Source organism: Elgaria multicarinata, chromosome 4, assembly GCF_023053635.1.
Source record: "Elgaria multicarinata webbii isolate HBS135686 ecotype San Diego chromosome 4, rElgMul1.1.pri, whole genome shotgun sequence".
Classification (NCBI taxonomy): domain Eukaryota; kingdom Metazoa; phylum Chordata; class Lepidosauria; order Squamata; family Anguidae; genus Elgaria; species Elgaria multicarinata.
Window position 1 is genome coordinate 70,840,291 of NC_086174.1, and position 17,906 is coordinate 70,858,196.

General features: G+C 39.2%; 1 protein-coding gene across 7 annotated transcripts in view; it reads right to left on the reverse strand.

The window, feature by feature from the left end:
* SCAF8 (SR-related CTD associated factor 8) overlaps positions 1-17,906 on the reverse strand; it is a 97,287-nt gene that overhangs the window by 25,643 nt on the left and 53,738 nt on the right. For 5 of the 7 annotated variants that reach the window (XM_063124519.1, XM_063124518.1, XM_063124517.1 and 2 more), the window contains one exon: positions 14,834-17,443. In XM_063124519.1, the coding sequence (XP_062980589.1) occupies positions 15,801-17,443 (1,643 nt within the window). In that variant the 3' untranslated portion in view covers positions 14,834-15,800. Of the gene's footprint in view, positions 1-14,833; positions 17,444-17,906 lie in introns of those variants that run through there. The other 2 variants (XM_063124515.1, XM_063124516.1) reach the window with 1 other exon arrangement.

Consider the following 17,906-nt stretch of genomic DNA (forward strand, 5'->3'; position numbering starts at 1 on the left):
AGCACTGTACTGAGGAAGTGGAGGTGTCCAATCAGGCCTGACACAGCAAACAAGAGGAGCGGAACAGGTATGCTCCTGTCACGTGGTGGGGCTGGGAAGAAAGGCATCATGCAACAAACCATGGAGAGTCAACAATGACAAAGGAAGCCTAGGTTCTAAACCTTAGACAAAATTAGGCACGGGAATCCCAGACCTAAGGGAGCTAACAGTTCAAGCTGAGGAATACATTCTAAGAAACCAGGAAGGTTGAGTTCAGGAAGGGCTAATAGGTCAAATGCTGGATTAACAAGATGTTGGGGCTGCTAGTGCAGCCTTAAAATGATGAACTGGAATGAGGTGAGTCATTTGGAGGCCTTAAGTAAGACTGGTCTGTCCCATTAAGTAAGGGGAGTCTACATTCTTTGAGAAGAGGAAAATGCTGCTCTCCACCTGCAGTAGACAAAAATACTTGACCTTCAGCACCCTCTCACCGAAATCCAAGGTACTACCACCTCTACTGTGAGGGCGCCTTAATTTCAATGGAGGACCTTCCTCCAGTCATGGTAAAAAGATAAAAGCTCCAAATTGCTGGAAATAATCATTAATCATTAAAGGTTGATCCGGTAGACATTGTTTACTTTGACTTTCAAAAGGCTTTTGACAAAGTCCCTCCCCAAAGTCTCCAGAGCACATTTACCAGTCATGGAATAAGAGAGGTCCTCTTATAGATCAGTAACTTGTTAAAGAACACTATTGACATCTCAATGTGGGATGTAAATAGTGGGGTCCCACAGGGATCTGTATTGGGACCAATGCTTTTCAATTTGTTCATAAATGATCTGAAATTAGGAGTGTGCAGTGAAGTGGCCAAGTTTGCTGATGACAATTATTTAGGGTGGTTAAAATAAAAAGGAATTGTGAGGAGCTCCAACAGGATCTCTCCAAAATGGGAAAATGGGCATCCAAATGGCAAAAGTGGATCAATGTAAGCAAGTGTAAAGTGATGCACGCTGGGACAAAAAAAACCAACTTGAAGTATAGCCTGATGGGATCTGAGCTAGCGGTGACCAACCAAGAAAGAGATCTTTGGTTGTGGTAGACAGCTCAATGAAAATGTCAACCCAGTGTGCGGCAGCTGAAAAGAAGGCAAACTCCATGTTAGACATAATTAGAAAAGGAATTGAGAATAAAACTGCCAATTTCATACTGCTTTTATACAAATCTATGGTGCGACCACACTTAGGCCTTAGCTAGACCTAAGGATAATTCCAGGTAAATGGAGAGGTCATCCCTGCCTGCTCCTGGGATCCCCTGTGTGTCATTTGGATACACAATGATGATCCCGGGACGATCCCAGGATATAGTCCTAGTCTAGTTATGGCCTTAGAAAACAATGTACTGATTTGGTAACTACACCTAAAAAAAGATACTGTAGAGCTGGAAACAGTGCAGTAAAGGGTAACTAAAATGATCAAGGGGCTGGAGCATCTCCCCTGAGAGGGAAGATTACAACAGCTAGGATTTATTAGCATGGGAAAAGGGAGACTCAATATACAAAATTATGCAAGGTGCGGAGAATATGGATAGGGAGACATTTCGCTCCCTCTCCCATAATACTAGAATCTGGTGTCATCCCATGAAGCTAATTGGTTGTAAATTCAGGAGGTAAAAAGAAGTACTTCTTGACACAGTACATAGTTAATTAATTTTGCTACCACAAGATGTAGTGATGGCCAGCAATTCTGATGGCTTTAAAAGGGGGTTAAAAAAATTCCTGGAGGAGAAGACTATCAATGACTACTAATCTTGATGTCAGTATCAGAAGCTATATGCCTATGTATACCAGTTGCTGGGGAACATGGGTGGGAGGATGCTGTTGTATTTGTGTCTTGCTTGGGGTTCCCGGTCGACAGCTGGTTGGGCATTGTGTGAACAGAATGCTGGACTAGATGGACCCTTGGTCTGATTTAGCAAGGCTATCCTTATGTTCTTAATCAAGGAGTTACAAATTCTATGCATGTTTTTGGACTGAGTATGTACATAAGAAAAAATTTAGTATTTTTCTAACGTTTCCGGTAAATGAGTGTAATCTGTGAAGATCCCAGACTTCTGGTGGGATGTTGTGTGACAGACTGCAGCCCCAGGGATAAAAACTGAGGGAACAGGAAAGAGGCTGGATGCACTGCACTTCAATGACTATGAACGCCTGTATTTTTATATTATTGGTGGTGGTACAGTTGTTGTTGTTGCTATTACTATGCACATAACACCTTACAGAGTTACACTGGCAACATAGATAGGTCCCTGCTACCAAAGAGCTTACAATCTAAAGTGGACAGTGGAGTAACTGTGGACTACTTGGGAGGGAGTGTCAAGGGTGGAAGGATACAGTGTAAGGAACTGTTATTCATTATATATACGTAACATTGAAGTAAGCCCCAATCAAAACAGTAGTCTTACTACTGAGCAGACATGCACAGTGTTGTGCTGTAAAGGTTGGCTACCAGTATGAATATGTGCAAGACATATCACACACATTTATGTGTGAAGTTGGCAATGGAGAATATATTATTTATGGTTTGGAGAAGCATGGAACTCTTTTAACTAATCTTGTTACTCTTAAGTAAAATGGGACTTTTGTCCAGTGTATCATACGTTTCTGCACAACAAATGTCATACACAACAAATTTGTAGTAATGAGAGGTAGCAACAAGGCACCAAACTGCCCGGCAGAATATATTTAAAAAGCAAATAATGAAACTATGGTAGCAACACCTAAGCCATTAAGGGCACAATCCTATATGATCTGCCCTGGGTACTCAGAAGACCCCGAATTCCGAGGCTTACGAGTATCCTCTGCATAGTGGCAGGTGCACTGCGCCTGCTTCTCTGCATTTAAGCTAGACGAGCAATTTCACCTGTTTAGCAGAGACTTTGGGGATTAGGAAAGGAGTCTGAAGAGGTCACAGGATTCCTCATATGGCCAATGCTCCAGTCTGCTCCCCTCCCAGCCCATGGGAACACCTCCTTTTGCCATATTTGCACTCCGTTTCTGAGCGCAGAGATGTAGCTGGAGAGAACCGCACCTGCTCTGAAGGGTAGCAGGAGGAGGGGGGCATTGGCCATATGAGGAATCCCTGAACGTTGGCCATGCTGGCTGTGGCTGATGGGAGTTGTACTCCAAAGAAACTGGAGGGCTTCCCCTTCATGTAGACCAGTTTTCCCCAGCATGGTGCCTTCCACATGTGTTGGATGACAACTCTCATCTTCCCCCAGCCAGGATTATGCTTCATCACATCTGCTGCAAAATAGGTTATGTGAGTATCTAATATATGAAACTGTGGTCAGTCTTTTTTCTATATGAAGGATATCAGCATCAGAAAATTGTTTAAAGCAGTTTTAATGCTTGCTGTTGACTCACTGTAGTTGCCATTAAGAATTGGAAAAATGTTATGTCTGAGTTCTATCATGTCACAATAAGCTCAACTGCAGTTTTTTGTTTAAATTAGATATTGTTACACCATTTTTGAGTAGGACTTCAAGACCTAAGATATTAAGGAACACAGCTATGATGCTCAATTTCTTCTTTAAAGTAACACACACAATTTTAGAACATGTTTCTTCAATGGAGCAGAAATTGTATGATAGAACAAAGTATTTATATGTACACTTAAATCTCTCTTGATACAAAAGATCCCATTTTTTCTGCAACTGAACTTAAGTGTATCTCTCTGTTCCTCATTTTTTTTTTAAAAAAAATTATAAACTCCCGCTTCTCATTTATTATTGGGAGGTGAATTCTATTTTAACAGACAGAAAATTATTTCATAAAAAAATAGAAAGCAATTATGGGCAAACTTTACAGCAGCTACATTTTCAGAAGTAATTGAAAACTTAGGAATTGCTTTTGAGATCACATTCAGGCCATATTAGAAGACATTTTCCCCTAAGAGATGACAGTTTAATGCATACTTGGTTTGATTATAATGCTGGGTTATGTGCATTGTGGGTGGAATCGAGAATGGGAATGTATGAGAAAGCATGTACTATTTCTTGGATGCCTATCAAGTTTTTTTAAAAAAGCCTTTAGAACTAAAGTACAACACAATTAAGCTCTTCTATTTTTAGTCAAATATTGTACAGTTGGGCTGGCAATAAACTCTTGTGTTTAGACTGCTAAATGTTATTAGAAGTCTGCTGATTATTCTTCTGTTTTCACTTTTCATACTGAAAGTAGTGCTGGGTGGGGTGAAGGGCAGCACTTCCTTCATCTGTGGAAATTTTCACCTTTTCAATCCTCCATTGCCACTTGGTTTCCCAATCTGCTGCTGTTTTAGAGCCATTTTTAATTAACTAGGTGTTTTCTCTCCTTGCCAGAGAGATCTCAGCCAATCAGGGATCATGTAATGAACATGATGACATCATGCTGCTCTATATTTAATACAACCTGATGATGAGGACAAGATGCTTGCAGTTGATCCATGGCTAATTACCCTCATGGCTAATTAAGGCTAGTCAACACAGCTTGGCTGGTTAGGTCCAGGGTGTAGTTAATGCCTTGTTATGTGGAGATGCTAGTGCAACCACTCCTGAAGGCCACCCTTGACCCAAGGATTTGTGAGAACTACGCCCAATCGCAAACACGCAATTTTTAGGTAAGGAGATTGAGAGGATTGTGGTGGGACAGCAGGCATTCTTGGATGAAATTGATTATCTAGACTTTCCAGTCTGGGTTCAGGCCTAGTTTTCAGACTGAATTGGCCTTGGTTACCCTGTTGGATGACCCTGATTGAAAGAGGGTTAGAGGGAGTACAACCTTGCTTCTTATTCAGTCTCACTGTGGCTTTCGACCATGATGTCCTCTTAGATAGGCTTCAGGGGCACTCTACTTCAGTGATTCCATTCCTACCTACAGGATGGGAAGAGAACCACTGAGAGGAGTGTTGGGGGGAGTGCACCTCAAGCCCCTGGCACTAGTGCTATGGGGTGCCACAGGGCACTATTTTATCCCCACTGCTATTCAACATCTATATGATACCCCTGGGAGCAGTCATCCAGGGATATGAAGTTGGATGTCATCAGTATGCAGTTGACACCCAGCTCTCTCTATATATATCTGAATCAGGCATGGCCATGCAGACTCTGGCCCAGTACTTGGATGCAGTGGTGGGCTGGATGAGGACCAATAAGCTATGTTTGAATCCTGGCAAGATGGAATCACTGCCCCTGTTCAGGCGACATGCTAAACCACATTGGTTAAGCATTTAGTGTGTTGTGTGAACCATTCCTAAGAATGGTGGCTACATAACCATGGTTTAAACATGCTCACTAACCATTTGCTGCGAAAGGGTTAGCTGCCTAACCATGGCTTAACATATTGTCTGAACAGACCCACTGTAGGTGAGTGGACTACAAATCTGGGAAATATGTCCGTTGCCAGGTCTGAACGGGGTTACACTCCCTCTGATGGAACAGGTGCATAGTTTGGGGGTACTCCTGGATTTATGTTTGTCACTTGAGGCTCAGGTGGCCTCAATGGCTGGGAGTGCTTTTTACCAGCTTTGGTTGGCACACCAACTGCAGCAGTTCCTGGACAGTGATTGCTTAGCTGCAGTGGCACAGGCATTGGTCACCTCACAAATGGATTACTGTAAGGCACTCTGTGTGGGGCTGCCTTGGGCTTGTTCTGGAAGCTGCAACTGGTGCAGAATGCAGTGATGAGGCTGTTAACTGGGTCCTCTTCCCGACAGCAAGCTACACCCAGGCTAAAAGAACTGCACTGGTTTCCAATAAGCTACTGGGTCAAGTTAAAGCTGATGTTAACATAGAAGTCCCTAAAAAAACTTGGGACCAAGTTACCTTAGGGAGTACCTTATCCTTTATGTTTCTGCCAATCTCTGAGATCATCTGAGGGTGCCAGTGCTCCTGAAGTTTGCCACAGGAGCACTTGCAGTGGTGTGTTTAGTGTTGCAGTAACAACCCTCTGGAACACTTTCCCACTTGACATTAAACAGAACCCACAGTTCTAATGTTTAGATGTCATCTTAAAAGCCATTTCTTTACATGGGCTTTCCCTGAAGTGAGACCCAGTCAGCTATGGCTTATAGTACACAGTAGAGTGAAGTTTTACTGCTGATTAATTTTGTATTCTGTTGTTTTATTGTTATGTTTTAATGCCATTTTATGTTCCCTGCTTTGTGGAAAGCAGGAAATATATTTGAATAATAAAAATAATCTACAGCTGGTTTTGACTATATAATGTCATGATAAGCACAAAGCCAAATTGGCAAGGGCAGTGCTTCCTGGTCTAGCCATACAAATGATCCTAGCCAATCAGGGACAATGTAATGAACATGATGTCATTGAGGGAAAATGAACTCTATTTAGGGCACCGCTTCCTAAAGAGATGAATGCTTTTGTTATCTTTTGTGCTATTTCCAAAAAAAAAAAAAAAAAAATCACAAAAAGGAGACATTTTTCAATGCTGATGGAAGTGTTTGCAAAAACTGCCCTTCCCTTTAGCTCACTCTCAATGATAACATACAAGGCACAGGGGTACTGTGCATTATAGCTTCTGCAAAGGGACAGAAAGGCATGCTCTAGTAAGGAGCTATCAAAATCAGCACGCAAACGTAAGGAATAAAGAGGCAGATACAGAACCAAAAGTGAACTCATAAAAAAAAAAACCCACCTCACTATAACCACGCTACTGCTCCACTTGTTGCATTCACACATTTTTCATGAGTGATTTGACAATTCCCATTAGTCATCCTTCATGCGAATTTCACACTCAGGTACAAATCACATGGCTATTCTGTTCCCTTGCATTGTTTAATTAATGAGTTCCTTACTGCCTGCATCCTGGTCTCATGTCTCCTGACAATCTTGGGCTGTCAAAATTTAAGAGGCAATGGCCCTTTCCCATGTGTGTGAGAAAATCCCGGTTCCCAAACTCTGGACAGCTGAGGCACACTTTACTCTTATATTTGAAGGGGCTTAATTTTAGATTGTACAATAGGAATATTCCCTGAGGAATCCATTCCACATGGTTCTTTATGTGTCACTGATTCAGGTGAATCTGGAAAGGGCATGTAGTAGAGCACATGCCTTGCATGATGAAAGTGCCTAGTGCAATCCCCAGCATTTCCAATTAAAGGAAGAACTGGGTAGCAGGTGATGTGAAGGACCTTTCTCTGAAACCTGAGAGTGCCATGGGTGGAATAGAAATTTCTGGGCTAGATGGGCCACCAGCCTGACTCAGTATAAGGCAGCTTCTGTAGTTCTAACTTGCTGGGGAAGAAAGCTCATAGTGATTCATGCAGATGCTATAGGCAACCTTCCTTGGAAGATAGGTATTTCTGCTCTGGATTAGAAGTGATTGAATGATCAAGACACATGTGATTGAAATACAGAATTACCTACCCCTAGTAGAAGATGACTGAAGGAAGACAAGGCTGGAGCAGTGAATTGTGAACTGGCATTTTGGATTTGCAGAAGCCTTTAATGCATTACTTCTCACAGACCTGAATAGTTTACATAATGGCAATATGTGGTGTAGACTCTAAAGCAGTGCCTTTTCATCAGATCAGCAAGGTAGAGACGATGATATAGTTGAGTTCCCTACCAGGTTGGGAGTAAAATGGGGCCACCCAAAAATAAGGCATAAGTTTCTACATCCTTGGGTGAACTCTCCAGATATTCAGATGTATATTGGTTTGTAGTTTAAAGGGGATTGTTAAAATTGCCCCTGATAGTTTCTAGGACCTATCAAACGCTCAGGCCAGGTATAAGAAAATACTAACCCAAGCCAACTCATTTCTACAAAGGAAACAAGGGTTCATAATAAACACAAAAGTCAGGAATTCTAGTTTTCTGAATGTTATTGCCCTCCGCCTGAGCAACAGGTAACTCTAAGCTTCTCCTAACTGGCTCTCCATGTTTCTACTTTTTGCTTCCAGCATTCTACTTCCTCCCTACCCACCGGCTGAGATATTCCATCTGTAGCCATCTACCTAGCCTCTTTCTCACCCTCTTAGCCCACCCTTGCTGTAATGTAGCATTACTGTTGCTTTGATCTTGTGCATGGCTCTGTTCCTTCTTGACAGCTTTGTTGCCAATATTGTCCCAATATTGTTGGGACTGGCTATATCCTGCAGCTTTATCCTGACAAGAATGCTTAGGGGTCAAAGCATGGGCAGAGAGGTGGGCTATAACTGCTGTGGGTGCACTCACTCATTCTCTTTATCTGATTCCTAGCCAGGTCTATGTACTGCCATAAATTTCATTTCTCTCATTCAGAGTGATACATGCAACTACATAATGAAATATGAAATTTGCTCATTTTAATAGCCAAGGTATGTATTTTAGTTAGTATATTTGAAATAAACTCTGTAGCCTCACCTAGAATTTAACATGTTCTCTTTGAAGCATATGTGTACCTCAGAACTCCTACACCTGTAAGGAAATGTTTAAAAACTCATGACTTAACTCAGCGAAGACTATTAAGTTAATAATATAAAAATTTAGATGGAATTTTTTAAATTATTGAATATTTTTACATTAGTGGAAGTAGTTTTAGGCTGCATTAAACTAGGGACATAACATTCTGGGCCAATACATTGAAAAATCTCTCATTTTTGAACCAACAGCAGAAGTCCCTCTTCCTCAAACTCTTATTCCAAAGAACATCAGAAATCAGTGGAGTAGAAAGACTGGCATTTTTGTTGGTAGTCACAACTGTCTTCACCCAGCTAATTAGAAAAATGACAAATATTCATTTCCAGGAAATTTTCTTAACGGATAGCAGATCCATGGATATGCCCTGCTTTATTTCTTAAAATAAGTGTCTTTAGCCTTAACAAAGAATCACAATAAGACTGCTAGTTAGCTCAGCTTAGTTTTCCTCACTAGCTAAAGAAAAGCCAAGCTATGTTCAATAGCATGGATTGTATGGGACTGAAAATAATTTAAATTTATCTCAAAAATTCATGGACTCCTCTGTTATATAGATTCCCTTATCTTGGTACAACTGCACAAACTGATATGCTTGAAAGGATTCTTTTTTAAAAAAACATCGTCACATTTGTATGCTAGCCTCCCTTGAACAAGTTCAGGACAGTGCTTTAGCCTCACAACAGCCCTGAGAAGGAAGTCAACCTGAGGGACACTGACTTACTCAATGAACTATTTTATAGCTGAGTGAGGATTTTAGTCTGGGTTTCCCTTGCTGAAAGACACTTCTGGCTACAGAGCCACAGTGCATTTAAACAACGCCCACATTCAACACATTGTGAGCTCTTTCACCTTTCCTTCCAAATATTTTCATCTCAGGCTGTTTCTACACCTGTTTTTGTTCCAGGGATCATCCCTGGGCATGCAAATGACACAGGAGATCCTGGGAGCAGGCAGGGACGATGCCTATTTGCCTGGGATAATCCTTAGGTATAGAAAGGGACACAGACTCAAGGTATTGTTTTTAGGAGCATACATAAATTACAACTAGTAGAGGATAAGGCCATCAACAGCTACTAGTTGAGATGGCTACCTGCTACCTCCAGTATCAGAGGCAGACAGTCTGCCTATGTACCCAGGTTGCTGGAAACAAAAGTGGGAGGGTGCTATTGTGGTCATGTCCTGCTTGATGGTTTCTCACAGGCAGTGTGAACAGATTGCTGGATGAGATGGATCCTTGGTCTGATCCAGCACAACTCTTACATTCAAAAGCAAAAAGATATTAAAATTGTATTAATGCTAACATATTAATTTATACCAGGTATCTAATGTTTCTTACTCTCTATGGTTGCTGTAGCTGGATCTTAACTGTCAATTTACTTGCATACAGGAATATACTTTCAGCTTAGAAGTTAAATTCAGATGCTGCCTTCCTCAGTTCTGTATTTTTATATATAATTATCTATATACCAAGCCTGATATATGGTGCTCCTCTGCTTCAGTTTATGAAGGGCGTGGACATTTGCTTTTCTAGTTGTGGATGGGTGAATCTGTCAAGCTTGATCTTGTTCAGGTTCTCAGTTTTCCACCGTTAGGCTCATTCCATCCTGGTTCCATGTGAGCCACTTTTCCTGCCCCGTACAGAAACTCGTGTATTTTTCTGCACATTTTTCTTGTACATGCACCCACTGACTAAAGCATGTTTGTGCACATTTTAGAAATGTACATGTTTTTCCAATGTGCACAATGTTGTTTTGTGAAATATATCGCAAACTCTAAAAGACACAGATTTTGTGTTTGGGCCTGCATTCAGTTCTGGGAGATGTGCACTGGATAATCTCACATTAAAATGTGAACCATTCTTCCCTCCTATCTGATCTTAGAGAAATTTCTCCAATCCATTAAAAAGATTAGTAAAATGTAAGGTAAGAGGAATTCTCATTCACCATCTGCTCCTCTTCTTGTCATTGCATGCTGACTTGTGGGGCACCAGCAATATTTACAATAAAAGCCATTTTGGAGCTTCTGAGCTCCAGTAGACAAACCCCATGAATGCTCCAGCAAATGGGAGATTTGTTAAGACATAGGAATGTAGGAGTCCAGGATCAGGTGATCCCGAGTATATTATGTCCCATTCCTCCCCTCTTGCTGCCCTCGTTCCACATATTGAACTATATCATTGCTCTAAACATCCCCTTGCAAGTCGAGGGAGATGGTAATTGCAAGAAATCACATCAATGTGCTTAGACCACCTTTTAATTCTAACTTTAGAACTGTGAAGTTTCCATCCATCCATGCTACGGGAAGATTCCAATCTCAAGCATTATGGTAGAACTGAAAAACTGAGCTGTTACAAGAGAAACACAGCATTTCAAAGTATAAATACACATAGAATCTTCAGTCTAGCATGCTAAAGTTGTCCTGTGTCATCATTTTCACTTTAAAGTCTTTTTGTGGTTGGCCATAATTTCTAACGCTGTAAAACTTGATGGCACTGGCCTTAAAGAATTCATGTTGAATGGTTTAACTAAATTAAGCAAAGAGGGTAAGAGATTATATTTGTGTTGAATGAAATGTATTCAGCTGATCATAGTTGTGTAAATCAAACTCCTTAATATTGAATCTACAGGCTGCTTCACACATTTTCAAATGAACTTTGCAATTCTCACATTTGCAACTTTTTAGACCACACGGAAAGGAGGTAGTTAAGCACTAAGGGAAGTAATCAGGACTGAATTAGAGAAAGATGAGGTAAGGAGCATAAACAGCTTTTGAAAATAAAAAAAATATTTCATCATGGGTTGATGTCAGGGGCTAACCAACTCAAAGTTCCTACTCATTCGAGAAACTGTACACACACACACACACATATATATATATATATATGTGTGTGTATGTATGTATGTGTGTATGTATATATATATATATATATATATATATATATATATAATATCACATTCAAATACAATCTCTGGACAAATTCACTTTGGTAGGGAATCAATTTTAAATAGTTGCAAAAACTCATCAGATGCATTCCATAAAAAAGACTAAGCAAGTTTAATTTAAACGCGTACAAGCACAACCTCTGGGCTCAAATATCATTGCATTTCAAGGCTGCAATCCTATGTAAGTCTCACTGAACTCCTTTGAGTCAGTTCTGAGCACATATACGATCAGGCTATAAGAGAAACAACCATCTTCTCATTTCATACTAGGAACACAAAGAAAATAAGCGATAAATGCCAGAGATTTGTGAATTAAATAACCTAGTTGATGTCCTAAAATAACTTACACATTTTTAAAATCAATCTTTAGCATACTTATGATTTCGAAACAAAGGTTAGAGAGTGAAGAATACACTTTGCAGATTTACATTATTGATGAAAGCAAGGAATTTTCTACAAGTATCTATGATTTACATTAATTACAATAGCTATGCAAAGATGTTCCTGATGATTTACAGCTTTATGACTTGCAGTGGAATCAGAATTATGACAATCAGATGCCTGGATTATTTGTGTTTAAATGTTCTTAATGAGTAGATCAATCCTAACTGAGTAACAGAATTTACTTTTTGCAAACTTAGTTTCCTAAATATCTGTAAAATATTCCGTGTCCTATCAAATTATAATGCATTTTCATGGTCTCAAGTTAAGTTTCTCCTGAACAAACATAACATTTAATGAAGCTTCATATAATCTATAGAATTATAGATTAAATTAATTGATCAGTTAGATTTCTGTAACATTTTCTTTATCGATTTGGAAATCTGGAATATATTCATATTACAAAAAACATATCACAGCCAAAATTGCTTCAAAATTAACATATTAAATCAATATACCATTGCTGAAAGAAACAGATTTAAATGATTTCAACTGAGCACTGTGAGCTGGTTAAGTTGCCTGTAGTTCTTGTTGCCAAAAAGGAAAACCTTAGAAATTTTACTCTAAAATAGTAAAATATCTCCTAATTATGGGAACGAAGAAGGAAAAAAGTTTATTTTTCACAAGTTTTTTGGATAAGAAGAGGGGCTTGTGCAGCACATCCTCAAACTCAATAATTTGGGTGATAATTTTTAGATTTCTATTGAAGCCATTTAGTAATTTACCTATTAATTCCTCTGATTTGATGCTATCAGCTTTACTTTCACAAGGAATAAAACATATCTGGTGAAAAGCAGAAGATCCAGATACCAGACTTTGGGTTCTTAAATTTTCAATCTTAAGAATGTGCAGGTTAATTTAACCTTAACACATTAAAAGTTTCAGTGAGAAAAGTACATATTTATGGCTAATAAGGGATTCTATTCTACAGTGCAATCCTAAGTAGGGTCAAGAAGGAATGCAGAAGCAGATCTATTGCCTTATCCCAAGCCCTGCTGGTTTGCACCTGCCAAGGCAAAATGTGTGAGCGTGGTAGGAATTGCCAAGTCTGACAGATCTTTTTATTTCAAATCCCCCCCACTAGAAACAACCTACATTCACAGGGCAATGGAGTGAGTTTGGATCCAGTGGATCCAAAATTGGCTCTCATCTGTCCCATTTAAGGAGCCTTATACTTGCTACCGTTGGCAGGAACACCACTGGTGTTCTCTTTCCTCCCACACAGGTAGGTTGGTGGACTGGACAGAGCCTGCATGCTGGCAGAGCTCCTCTTTACAAGAGGGAGAGAGTGCCTTTACCCCACTCCCACTTTACCCCAGATCCCTCTAGCCAGCGGATCGGGGAGGGGGGGAAGGGCGTGCAACTAGTTTGTTATGTTCATGAGCTGCAGTATCTAAAATATACCATTATGTATGAAATAGTATTAATGAGCATGCGTTTTAAAATTAAAAATGTATGGATTCTACACTGTTACAAGACTTTCTCTTTTATAGAAATAGTGATACCAGAAGATGCTACATTAGTTTTTAGTACCACTTACAGTCTTAAAGACCTGCAGAATCGCTTAACACAGCTAACTACTTTGGCCAGACTTTATATCAAGAATGCAACCCAACACAAACATCTTACCAGATAACACCATTTCTAGATGTAGTATGTAACAATTGCTTTCCTAAAGTAGGGAAATGCAAAGATATTCAACCTATTACATTATTTCTTATTAGCACACAAAAAACTCAGGTATCTGCTGGATCAAACTTGTGTAAATAGGAGGAACCAGATTCCTTTACTCTGCTACAATATGTGAGGATCAATAATCCAGCGAATCTGAATCCACTGTTAACAGTCCGGTTCCTATTTTTGAATGCATATCGACAAGCAATAATGCACTAGCTACTGTTTAAGTATATAGGGATCAAGCTTCCAACAATAAATTAGGGAACCTTTTCAAATAGTAATTACTAAACCTCGTTGCAATAAAAAGATACTGTGATACATTACTGGCTGTGTTCTACAGTTAACTATGAATTCTTTTATGGCTATCACGTACTTCATGAAAGAAACATAACCTTGTAAATCCTGACAGATTAGCATTTTTAATATATAGCTCTCAAACTTTTCTTTAAATTAAAAACAGTTCTTTTCTATATAAAATGTTAGTTTATCAGAGCATAAGCTCTGAGATTATTCCATTCTTTTACCAAGTTTGTACTGGGAGATGATACATAAAATTGTAGAAATTTTAGAAGATATTTTTAATGAAAGAACCAAATGATACCAACCTGTCAAAAATTAAATTTTAAACATAATTTTATCACATTTTTAGGAACTAGTCTGGATAGACCTAAATATATACATTCCTAGAAGGCAGAACCGAATATTTAGGGGACTTGGCAACCAGACCCCTGGGATTTTTTTTCTAGCTTATTTTGAGAGAAGAAAAAATAAACAGATCAAATGAACAATAATTATTAATGTTAATTAATAATTAACATTATTATTTGCACAGCCAGTTCATTTTAATTGAGTGATTCTCTACAAGACTAGTCAGAAGTAGACATTGAGCTCAATGAAACCTACTCCCAGATAAGTTTATATAGGACTGTAACCTAAATTATCTTAATTTCTAACCACCAAATAGCCATTTTTTTGTTAAAAGAGAGAGCGTTTTGTACTTAAAAGCGATTCAATATATTTTGGGCAACAACTGTGGACCAGATATTCACTGCAAGTAGATAATCACAAAGTACTTTAATGCTACCACTTTCTATCCGGAACACTAGAGGTATTACAAAAAAGGATAATTCAAACATTTGCTTCCATTTTTGCTTCATACATATCCACACTTCTTTAAGAATCAAACCCTAAAATCTTACTGTATACCCTTTTAGAGCATACCGTACTCCACCTTCTAAAGTAATAAGACTTTAGAAGAGGAAATATTAATTTGATTTAACCTGTCACATCAGCTTCTAAAAAATTCTTGCTACCTAAAGAAGGTGAAAGACAAAACTTCATTTTATAACCTAATTCCATTTCAGTTTTATTTAACTGTCTACATTATTCTGTGAGTGTGTGCACATACACTATCACACACAGAAACAGTGGTATCTACATACAGTTTTACACAAATATTTACATACATATGTTATACACAAGCTAATGTGATTCCATGATTTATTTTTTAGTAGAAAGGCATATGCTTTTCTAGCATATTTAATTGTTGCACTGGTCTTACAAGAGTACTATAAACCTTTTGCAACAATTAGCTAAAGCAGAATTCATCCAGGATTTTATAGATTGTATATAAAAAATGCAATACCTAGAATGCTTATCAAACAAATAATGCTTTATTGGCATCTAAAAAAACATTAAAACGTTTGTTAATTTCCATTTTTTTTTAACCCACTGCAGTACGAGGAACAAATCACGGACACTTACTTTTGAGAAACAGAGACTATATCGCAGAAATTTCAAGAACACACAATCTCTGTATTATTTATGCTCCTTTTTTGTTTTTGGCCAAACTGCAGGAACATACAGTATCACAGCTCTGCCTATGCTTTAAAATTCTGCAGCATCCTAAAAACCTGGACAAGATACACCAGCACCTGTTTTCAAGTATAACAATTTCTATGGCCAACCTAATAGGAATATCTAAAATTTCCATTTCTTCCATAGGAAGTCTTTGTTTTGTTTGACAAGCTGTTATTTATCCTTGTGAAGTAAAAGCAAGTGGGGAAAGTTTGCATTTTGTCAGAAAAAATTGAAAAGAAAAGAAAGTTTACCTACCATGTTAAAATTAAGAACAATATTCTATACAGGTCAGTTGTACAGCTATTTAAGTGAAAGATGAACATGAACATTAGATTAACTTAATTCTGGCAGACAAAAGTGAACTACTAAGGTCCAGTCAGCCATTCATCTATTACAGAGAGAGATGACAACTTTACAAAAGGTATCTTTTTACCTACTGAGTGATGATTATGTCCCCTCAGTTTCTGTGCTTTCTACCACTGGTTCACTTCCTAATTCAGCTTCTGTGTCACTCTTCTCTTTTTTTGTGTCACTTGAAGGTGTCAGCTTTTCGTAAAGTTCCGATTCATCCTGTACTTGCACAGATGGCTGACTCTCAGTCTCTGCATTTTCACCATTAACTTGGGGCACACTGTCAGCTTTTTGTTGAGAAGTGCCACCTTCAAAATATTCAAATACTCTTGGATGCGGAGGGGGTATCCAGTTGTTCTGTATTCTCTCTCTCCCAAATCTGTTTCCATTAATTTCTCTGCCAAAATTAAAATCTCTGTCATCCCTGTCCCTCTGCCTTTCCCAGGGTCTACGGCGGTCATCAAAGTCTCTGTGAGTATCCTGTTCGAGTCCCCTATTCCAGCTAGGACCGCTTCGAGTTTCAAATCTGTAGTTTGTTTGTCGATACCTTTCTCGATCTTCCTGGAAGCCTTTAAGACCACCATAAACAGTAAAAACATGGTGCTCTCTTTCATCATAATCTCCTCTTTGTCCCCAGTGCTTATCTGAATTGAAAGCAAAATGGTCTCTCCTACCAAGGTTATCCATACCTGGTCTACCAAAGTTCTCTCTTAAATCTATGTGTGGCCTGGAAAGATGCTCTCTTCCATCTATTGGAGGTCTTCCTAGACCCTCTCTTGGATCTAGTGGTGGCCTTCCAACAGAATCCCTAATATCCATCGAAGATGACCGATTAAGGTTTTCTCTGTTTTCTACTGGAGGAAAACGGTAGTCTCTATCTCCTTCTTGCTGCATGCTGTCATCTCCAAGTGGCATTCTTTTATCAGGATTAGAAATATGATCAACATTTTGCCTACCAGAAGTTCCAAACGGCCTCTCTGTTTGAGTAAAAAGTTCTCCTGAAAGGAAAGGAGCTCTAGGTGGAGGAAGGGATGGATCAAGGATATTTGGAGGAGGGATATTACGCTGTGGTGGCATTCCAGGCTGTAGTAGTGGAAATCTTGGCCCAGGTGGTTGTGGCATTAGTCCTGAGCGGATATCTACTAGAGGCAATCCAGGCAACCTTTGACCAGCAATAGTTAAATGGGGTAGATTTTGGATTCCAGTGGGTGGCTGTAGCCCTAGAAGTCCAGAACCACTGGAAAGATTTGGTGGTGGTAATCCTAACAGTCCAGAACTACTTGATACAATTGGTGGTGGCAATCCCAGAAGGCCAGAGTTGCTTGATACAATGGGTGGCTGGAGTGCTGTCAAAAGCCCAGAACTACTTGAAACTATGGGTGGCTGAACTCCTGACAAAAGCCCAGAGTTACTTGACACTATGGGTGGCTGGAGTCCCATTAGAAGGCTGGAGCTGCTTGAGACACTCATAGGCTGGAGTCCTGTCAGAAGCCCAGAGCTGCTTGAGACACTTGGAGGCTGAACACCTGCCAGAAGTGCAGAGCTGTTTGAAGCACTCGGTGGCTGAACTCTTGTCAAAAGTCCAGAGCTGCTTGAGACACTGGGCGGCTGCACAAGCCCAGAACTACTACTTGAGACACCGGGTGGCTGCATTCCCCCTACAAGCCCAGAACTCGTTGAAACACCGGGTGGCTGCACTCCCCCAATAAGTCCAGAACTGCTTGAAACATCATCTTGAACTGAAATGCAAAAACAAAAAAATAAATTAGCAGGAAAAAAGTGTACATACTACTAAAAAGCTATTTTCTTTGTTTAATTAGTTATTTGTGGTCCTTGAAACTGTAAAAAAAAGTGCTTCAAGTCTGATTAAAAACTCTGAGTTTGATTAAACAGAGGTTAATAGGTTGGTTTCTAATCACAATTTAGAATAATATCTGCTTAGAAAAAAACATGTGCAGCATTTCTATGAAACAAGCATAGTTTAAAAAGAATTATAAATTATTCAAATGTTTAAGTTGGGGAGTTACACAGAATGAACACCAAAAGGAGACCCACTCTTTATTATAGGATTTCTCTGTCTCCACAGCTATTTGGCTTGAGATAAAATATAAAAGGCTTTTACATTTTTACTGTCATTCCTTGTAAAATAAAAATACAGTACAACAAAGAATGTACACAAGAATGCTACTGAAAGGGCCTGTG